Genomic DNA, 10,019 nt, shown 5'->3' with positions numbered 1-10,019 from the left:
GGACCACAATTTAGGTCCCCACCGTGACACGAGTCCCCATGAGTCTGTGTGTAGTCAGGTTTAAGTCCCCACCAGGATATATAAACCAGTACACTCTCACACACACTCACACACACACTCACACACACACACACATTCACAAACACAAACTCACACACACACACATTCACTCACTCCCTCACACACACACACACACACACACACACACACACACACACACACTTCAGCCACACTGTAATCCAGCATCTGGGTGTGTTTCAGTGTTAGTGCACATATGCAAACACACACTCACACCAGTGTTTCCTGCACAACAGTGATGGCCACTGCTGCTCTTCAGAAGTAGGAAACACACCTCACTTATCAAGGACAAAGTGTCAACTGTTTGCTACAAGCAATGTTGCTTCTAAAAGCAGCTTCACAAACTATTAAATTACTGAATGAAATAACTGACTAAAATCAAGGTGTCTGTACTTTGTAGCAATGCTATTTTAGTATCATTGATATACTATGATAGTTTTTGTTAATATTTTGAGTTGTATTTAATTTTTATATTTTCTGATTTCACTTTAATTTGAGTTAAAGTTTTAGTAATTTTGTTGTGTATTTCTGTCATTTTTATTATTATTTTTTTAAATATGTCTATATAGTTTTTATTAATTTATCTTTATTTGTTTTAGCTTTTACTTAGCTTTACTTATTTTAGTATTTGAAGATAACCTAAACAAAAATGAGACTGGAGTTTTTAATATCTTATTTGATTTCAGTTCAAATTTTTATTTTATTTCAAGTAACAAAATAGTTTTTCTGTGGTTTAAGTTTTAGTTAACTACATAATACATATGACAATAATAAAAAAATTTAAAATAAAAATAAATAAAATAATAAATATTGTCTAACTCTTTCACAGTTATGTTACAAATGACATTTTTTAAGGTTACAGAAACTTAATTTTGTCTAATTTCTAACTGGTTGTTCATATGACAGCCTATAGTTAAAGACACATAAACGAAAAAAAAAAGAGTTTTGTTATTATAAATGGTATTTTTATCAAATAACAAATAAATTAAATTTTATATTATAAATAAAACAAAATAAAAAGAATAAAACAAAATAAAACATGAAATGAAAAATGAAATAAAAATAATAAAATAAAATAATAACATAAAAAAAATAGTTATTAGTATAGCCAGTTTTTATATTACTACTAAAATAAAAATGATAAAACAAAATAAAATATAAGATATAAAAACAAAATAAATAAAATACAATAAAACAGAATAATTAATATTATAGTAATTGGTATAGCCAGTTATTATATTAATACTGGTGTGTATAAATAGAAATGAACATTTCTTAATAAATGGAAACTTCAGACTCTTCATTCTGTTTGGATGCAAACCTTTGCAGATTCTTTGATACTGTGCCCACCTATCAGCTTAATAACTATATTATTTGGCATAAGCTTGTTCATTCTGATTACTCATAAACTGCTGTGGTTTCTGCTTTAGTATGTTTGTTTGGACTCTCTGTCCCTGTCGCCCACACTCTCGGTCTATGAGCAGTCATGATGCAGTTCAAGTGTATTTCTCCCACACAAACAAACAAGCACTGCTCAGGACAATCAGAGACGGCCAGTGCTGAGACTCACCGGATGCTGCATGATGTAGGGCTGATGGGTGACCCAGGATGGATTCTGTACCTGAATAATAAAATACAGATTATCAGCGTCCCTTAAGACAGTTCTGATGCATCCATCTCTGAGACCTCGATCGGTCTGTAAGCAGTAAAGTTTGATCTGAACTACACATTATGTTACCTGGTATGTGGACATAGGCGAGATGTATGGAGAAATGGGGGTCTGTGTTATCATTCTGTTTGTAATACTGTAGGCAGTCGGATAGAATCTGTAGAAAGATAAAAACGGCATATTTAAGCAATAATGTATGAGAGGCTGTGCAATACTATGAATATTATTATTCATATGAAATGAACATGTTAAACTTTGAAAAACTTGGTACCTTGACGGCTAACTGAAAAAACAACAAAAAAAATAAAATAAAAAAAGATATATAAATAAATAAAATCCCTTACTGAAAAAAAAATACCCTTAAATAAAAAAAAACTGAGTTGGAAAAATGAAAAGAAAAACCTAAACTTTAAAAAAAAAATTAAATTAAATTTAGAAAGGTTGCCTTGGCAATTAACTGAAAAATAAAATAAAATAAAATAAAGAGTTTCTAAGAGCTGGAAATATACAATTTAATGACTGTTGTTCCCAAAATAAAACTACTAAAACTAATTAAATTACTAAAATTAAACTACATTTTAAATAACTAAACTACTAAAATTAAAATAAAGCTGAATTAAAATAATCAAACAAAAAATTTTAACCTAAAAAACGTAAGCCAAAATTTGAAATGCAGAAGTACTAAAATTACTAAACCAGAAATAAAATGCATTAAAGTTCAATAGAAATAACAAATACTAATAATAAAAATTACAAAAAGCACATTTACAATTACTAAAACGTGAACTAAAATTAAAATGAAAAGAGAAACTATAAAAATAAAAGCTAATTCAAAATACTAATTAATACTATACTAGTATTTAAATAATACTACAATAACACTGGCTCTTTCTCAGGACTCTTGTTGTCTCGTACCCATTTTGCATAGCAGCTGTGGTTGGGTCGTATGTGAGTGTCATGCCAGCCTATGAGACAGAAAGAGAGAGAAATAAAACATCATTCTCACACCATTCAGCTCATAGCTGCTCTTGAAGTGTTGAAAATGAAGTCAAAAGTGTTGTGCCACTTATAGCTTGTGAATCATGTGAACCTGGGAAGAAATGATTTCATACATCCACTAAAAGACACTGAGCAAAAATGATGAAGAAAAGTGTTAGTTAAAAAGTAAGTGAAGGGAAAAGCTCCTGCAGCATTTCAACACAGATACAGACTTGCTTTGATACTTTGTTAGCGAATGCAATGAAGCTATATCATTAAGTGGGGCTACCGTACTTGTCAAATAACATAAAACTGAAAACAAATGACACTACTGCCCTCCGCTCGAGTTTGTAGCCAAATAGTTCATGTTGTCACAGCCATATCAACATGTGGAAAAGCTTTTAAGATGTTTCTTCTCGCTGTGGACAGAATCTGACACTGTCCAGTCGAGTGCTGCGGCATGCGTGGATAAAACCTGTGAAACTGCATAAGGTTTAATGAAATGATCTGGCGTGACAGAAAACCCAGCGTGCTGTAATTACATGCCATCCATGGCTTGCACATGATAAGGAGAAAAAATGAAACCGTTCAAAGTAATTTTCATGTGATTTCAAGTGATGTGATGTGATACATTTTCCTACTGATTTTCTTTTTATGAATGGTCATGTGACACTGTGAACACTGAACACAGGAGCGTGACTCACTCTGCTCCAAAACCTAGTGAGCTGACTATACAGGCAGTATTTTAAGGGGAAATTTGTGTGAAATCACATGGAGGTTGATTATAAATATGAATAATTAAATCCCAAAGAGTAGTGATCCATATACATACATACACACATTTTAATTTAATTTATTTTATTTTGATCACTGCTCTTTGGGACTAGTTAATGACAAAATCACTTCAAGATAGCGGACAAAGCAAAATAAATGTTGATTATCAATATGAATAATTAAATCCTGAAGTGAATAAAATTAAATAAAATTAAAAATTAAATAGAAAAAAAAAGAATATTATAGTAATACTGGTGTGCAGAAATGAAAGACACATTTCAGACACAGAATGCATTGCAACAAAATCACTTAAAGATGGCAGACAAAGAAAAAGACATGTTGATTATAAATATGATTAATTAAATCCTGAGGAGTACTGATCAAAATAAAATAAAATAAAATAAAATGAAAAATATATAGAAAATAAGAATAAAATAATGAAAAACAATAATAAAATAAAATAAAAAAATAGGTTATTAATACTGGTCAAATCACTTCAAGATGTCAGACAAAGCTAAATAAATGTTTATTATAAATATGATTAAATCCTGAAGTACTGATCAAAATAAATAAATTAATTAAATTAATTAATTACATAAAATAAAATATTGGTTATTAATACTGGTCAAATCACTTCAAGATGTCAAACAAAGCTAAATAAATGTTTATTATAAATATGATTAAATCCTGAAGTACTGATCAAAATAAAAAAAATAATAAAATAAAACAATAAAATAAAATAAAATAAAAAATAAGTTATTATATTAATACTGGTCAAATCACTCAAATCAAGAAGTCAGACAAGTAAAACAAACGTTGATTAGAAATACAATTAATTCAATCCCAAAGAGTAGTGATCAAAAAACAGATTTACAAAATATCGGCGTGCTATGGTTTTTAATACCAGTTAGAGTCTCCCATCACAAATCAGTCACTTATGAGGGTACATTTCAGTTCACTAGGTTTTGGAACAGAGCGAGTGTCATGATGGGAAATGACAGGTGACTAAGTAGTTTACACACACACACACACACACACACACACACACACACTTCTCAGTATCACTTCTGTGGTTCACGTAATATATGACTGTACTGGTGTAGCTTGTATAAACACACACACACCCACACATCCCTGCTGTCCATGTGTTCACTAACAAGCTGCTGCAGGTAATATATGTCCGTAATAAGTGATCCGGACACATAACATGGTGGTGAGAGCAAAAGAGCAGTACTCACAAGTCTGGTTTCCCCATCTCTGGCCCAGGCTCGTCCGTTCTGCGCATATTTATTTAGACTCTGACGCTTCTTCTGGCCTCCGTCCGCAAACTTGCACAGCAAGGGTTCTGATGGCGCTGCAGACACACACATGAACTCTCAGCGTGATGTTGACTGCTCGCTCAACGCTTTAACCAAAACCATCATAGTGTGACAGTAGAAAAGGCTTGAGATTTTGTTAAACTCCAGTACAACTGCTTTACGCTACTCAGTGCATTAAACATGGAGTGACATTTTAGCAACCTCTGAAACGACTTTCCTTTTGGATGACATCACAAATGCCTCATATTTTTAGCCCCTCCCCCTCTGATTCCGTTCTGGTATTGTATATAAAACCCACTTTTCACAATCCGGCACAAATATATCAGCACCATATCAGGTGAATATGGCCATTGTTTGATTTAATTTGTTTCTGCCTATTTCAAGATTTAAGATTCATTATCTAGCACTAACTTAAAATGATAACGCTAGAAAAAGATTGAAACCTTTAGGAGTTAAATCTTTTGAAGATTTTAGTGTAACATTACTCTGCTCTTAAAAGGAAAGTGCTTTACTTAATTATTACGCCACATTAGAAAAAAAGTAATGCTTTGGTAAATCATAATTATGAGATTAAAAAGCCGCAATTATGAGACAAGTAATTGTTTTTTTGTTATAATTATCAATTTTTTTTTTTTTTTACAATTTTGACTTTTTATCTCAGAACTATGACTAAGAATGTCATAATTCTCATAATTACGACTGTCATAATTTTGACTTTTTGACAATTATGACTTGTTTTATCTCATAACTATGACTGAGAATGTCATATTGTTGACCTTTTATCTCATAATTTCAACTTTTTATGAATTACAAAAAATATGATTTTTTTTCTTGTGTGGTGTAAACTTCAAATTAATTTTAAGTTGTTTTTATTTGGTTTTAATTTTAAATTTTAATTTAGACTTAAAAATATCTGCCATTTATTGGTTTTCAGCCATAACATTTACTGTCCTAATTTGGACTTTTTATCTCATAATTTCAACTTTATGTCCAAAGTATGTCATAATTCAACTTTTTATTGATCAAAGTAGGTTTTTTTCATACGTGTTGGAAACTTCAAAATAATTTGTATTTATTTTTATGTTTTATTAAGTTATGTGTCTTTTTTTTTTTTTCTTATGGATTTAGTCTGTCTCAGTTTGTTCTGTTTCTTCATGTCATTCCAGACAGACTGGATGATGATGAGATATGTTTTTTTTTTTTATTTTTGTTTTTTTTTTTTTTTTTTTTTTTTTTTAACAAGTCAAGATATTGGTTATCAGCCATAACATTATGACTGTCATATTTGTTTACATTTTATCTCATAATTATGACTTTTTATGTTATAATTATGACACTTTATTTCATAATTATGACTTATTAAATATTTTTTTCTTATGTGGCAGAAATGTGTTTTCATAACTTAAAAGTAATTTTTATTCTGTTTTATTAAGTTTCATGTTATGTTTCTTTTTCAAGATAGATTTGCAATATCTACTAATCACTGGCTTTCGGCAATAACATTTAAATAATTACAGCATCAGCCACAATTTCAGAATTGGTGCATCCCTAATTCCTGTTGCATAAAACCCTGTATTTTTCCACACTGAATATCAATGTTGCATGAAGAAACACGTCTAATTATGGAGGTAAAATGGGATGCAAACATCAACTTCTAATGCTGCAAACTGCAATGTTGCTTTGCTGCAAGTTATATTTTTTATTATGTTATACATTTTAAACTTTTATCTCTGTTTCTTTGCTGCACATGCAAATAACTGTCGTGTGACTCTATATACTGCAGAATAAACGGTACAGCAAAATCTCCACCAGTTATATGCCGTCATCTCAAGGCCCTCTGAGGCTTCCTGGCTCCATCGGCAATGGCTTTCCCACAATGCTTAGAGAGCAGGCATCTAATTTGGAAGCTGTCTTCATATAATCCCCTTCCTTCCTTTCTGACACGGTCAGTGGAGACTATTTCAGTCTAATAATCCAATTAAAATGCTTAGAGAGGCCACGCCAGGCCAGTAAGAGAAAATTAGCACACATTGCGTTCACTTGAGCCCCAAATGAGCCTCCACTAATCAATAAGCTGAATCATGCCCATGTAGCTCCTCCCAGCTCTGTAATTTCAGCATTTCGTGCAGCGAGTCTAAATCTACATTCGTGCAAAAGCCGTTTGGTATGGCTGAATTGTTGCACCACATGCCCGAAAGCCTGTTTCCATTTAGACCCCATCCGAGGAGAATCATTACCAGAGAATGAATGAATGTGCTCGAACACAGCAGCGTTGTGTCTTTATGCACAAACAAAACACACATTATAGTAGTGGTTCACCCAAACATGACAATTCAATCATTTACTCCTATTGCATGCAGAAAAGTGGCAAGGATATCCTTCAGAAATGTAACCTCTCCTTTTGTGGAGGAAAGAAAAGTCATGCATGTTTGGAAACAACATGAGGGCGAGTGAACGCTGACATATTTAAAAAAAAAAAAATTTTTCATGAACAACTGCATTAAAGTAAATGTGAAGCATGCAGATGCACACTTACCCATAACTCCAGCTGGTGTTTTGAGAAATTTCCCGTTGAAGTGAGAGATGACAGCTTCACATTTCTCCGTCGACTCCATCCTAGAGAAACAGATTACCGGTTTAAAGGTTTACACATTTCACTCTCGGTTTGAATATAAAACATCATTCCCATCACCTGCACCAGCTGTCAATGTTGAGAAACATGTTAAAGTCATATGAAGAATAGCTAGGGGATTTTGCATTACTAAACTAAAGCATAATGCACTCATCTTAATGCATTACCTTATAGTTTCATGATCCTTTTTGTTCTTTTCCTGACATTTAAACTTCAGTTAGAGTTGGCAAGTTTGATTCATTTCAGTGAATCATTTCAAACTAGGGATGCACCGATACCGACACTGGTATCGGTATCGGGCCCGATACTGGTCTCCTGTACTCGTACCTTTTGGTTTCTGTACCCAATATTTAAAAAAATTTACAAATGCAATAAAAATATCGGTATCGGCAAGTACCAAAAATAAAAGTATCGGTATCGGGCGAGTACTGGAAAAAGTGGTATCGGTGCATCCCTATTTCAAACTGTTCATTTTAGTGAATCAGTTCAAAACTCTGATTTAATGATTAATGTGTGGCATCACTCAAAAATGTCTCTGCAAGGCATTTTTACGAATTAAAAAGTTTAGCAAAAATGTATGTAGTTAAATATTGCTGTTAATTTCTATATTTTGTTATATCCGTGCATATAAATCTTGCTTCAGTTCATTTAGAGTGGAAAACATGCTCGGATTATTTTAACTGCAAACAAATACATTGTAATCAGTTTCAAAATAAATACAGAAATTTGTACAAACTGAGATTTTCATAAATGTTTAGGTATGCCGAGCTTTGAAACCCATATCAACAAAAGTTTTGCTAATATATTTTGTTTATCATTTAAAATATGTCATTATTTATATTTATATCATTATTATTTGAAAACCTACTTCTGATTAAATAAACCAGTTCAGTTTTCTTTAAGGGGTTTTTCACTCAAATGAGCAGGAATAACCCTTAGGTTAGTACAATCAAGTCATCAAAAGAGGGTAGAAATTGACATTTTTGTGAATGTTTAGATATGCAGAGCTATGAAAATCATAAAGACATGTTTTGCCAATGCATTCTGTGTTTATCAGTAAAACTCATTTCATAATTTATACTTATATCATTGATATCTGAAAGCATACTCGAAACTCATTCATCTGATTAGATAAACCAGGTCAGGGGTTTTTCACTCAAGTGCGTGAGAATAGCAATTCGTACAATCAAGTTTTTACTTGTCATAAATTTACAAAGAGAAGTTCAGGGAGTTCAGTTTCCTGGCTTTGCCGTGCTGATATGTCAGATGCACAGCTATGTTTTCAAGGAACTGACTGGCACTAAGGATCATGGGAGTGTCTGAAGTGTTTGTGTTGCGGCGGGCACAACGCCAGGGGCTTTCCAGGACGCATGATTCCCTGACCGACGCTGCAGACTTGAACCATGGTTGGTACATTGAAGGGGATTTCACAAAGAACGATAGCGTGACAACAGGAGTTGACCTGGTGATTTGGGGTCAGATACAAGACCCTCACCTTGCAAATCCGACCCCTCGGCTGCCGCCGTTGGTGTCCCGCAGGACGCGTGTGGAGACGACCTGTCCGAAGGGCTTCAGCATGGCCTCTAACTCCTGTTCATCCATGGTCAGCGGCAGGTTAGATATGTACAGGTTAGTGGGGTCCTGCTCTTGTTGCTGTCGGGAGAGAAAAAGAAACAAAAACGGTGAAACTTTTGCCATTTTATTTGGTTTCCTGATGAAAAAGTCACTGATTAATAGAACCAAAATGAGCTTAACTCATATTGAACCTGGAACATTTGTGTAAAGAAGAATAATTACTGTTATTTTTAGCATAAGTAGATTACACACACCTGTAAAAACACCTCAGATCTTATCGTTCAGTTCATTCACACACTGCCGGAGCTCCGTCACTGTTTATACACACTTTATCAGTTAACGGAAGAACACCTGGAGATCTGACAACAGAAATCACTGGCCATCCACATCTGCCAGTCAATAATCAGCTGGTTTCAAAACCTAGCATGCTGCATGCATGAATGCCTTCTTACATGTCCCAACAAACTCAAAGAGACAAGTAGTCTGTCTGCTAAATACATAATATAATCACGACCGATCAGAATTTGATGTTTAAAATTCAGTTTTGCGGAACTAGATTTTGAACCAATTGGATTTGACTGTAGGCGGAGCTACCCAGTGCAACATAGGACAAATAGAATCCAAGCAGCCAAAAAATTCCCTGTCCTAATAATGTATAATAGAGTAGAATAGGCATTTTAGACAATTTAGGCAGTTTTTAATTAGACTGAACTACATTTTAATCCATATATGTATGTACGTATATGCTTCATATCTTGGGGAATCTTTTTCATTGAGCATATTAATATAATCAGCATATTAGCATAATAAGCACAAATATTAATCAAATATATAAATACTGAGTATTTAATATATATTTAATATATAATAGTCTAACATAAAATATATATCATAAAAAAATATTACAAATTATTAGGCTTAACATCTGCAAAATACAGAACTAAATTTATGTGTGTGTGTGTATGTATATATATATATATTTTTTTTTTTATTT

The 10,019-nt window shown here is 32.8% G+C and overlaps 1 protein-coding gene across 3 annotated transcripts in view; it reads right to left on the bottom strand.

The window, feature by feature from the left end:
- LOC107675130 (RNA-binding motif, single-stranded-interacting protein 1-like) overlaps positions 1–10,019 on the bottom strand; it is a 90,273-nt gene that overhangs the window by 26,701 nt on the left and 53,553 nt on the right. For all 3 annotated transcript variants that reach the window (XM_016469357.1, XM_016469358.1, XM_016469359.1), the window contains exons 5-10: positions 8,946–9,103; positions 7,355–7,434; positions 4,738–4,853; positions 2,663–2,712; positions 1,817–1,904; positions 1,649–1,699 (exon numbers count right to left, since the gene is read on the bottom strand). In XM_016469357.1, the coding sequence (XP_016324843.1) occupies positions 1,649–1,699; positions 1,817–1,904; positions 2,663–2,712; positions 4,738–4,853; positions 7,355–7,434; positions 8,946–9,103 (543 nt within the window). The remainder of the gene's footprint in view (positions 1–1,648; positions 1,700–1,816; positions 1,905–2,662; positions 2,713–4,737; positions 4,854–7,354; positions 7,435–8,945; positions 9,104–10,019) is intronic.

The sequence above is a fragment of the Sinocyclocheilus anshuiensis genome, unplaced genomic scaffold (assembly GCF_001515605.1).
Source record: "Sinocyclocheilus anshuiensis isolate Anshui unplaced genomic scaffold, SAMN03320099.WGS_v1.1 scaffold1005, whole genome shotgun sequence".
Lineage (NCBI taxonomy): Eukaryota > Metazoa > Chordata > Actinopteri > Cypriniformes > Cyprinidae > Sinocyclocheilus > Sinocyclocheilus anshuiensis.
The sequence above is the reverse complement of the archived record's forward strand: the minus strand, read 5'-3'. Positions and strand labels throughout refer to the sequence as shown.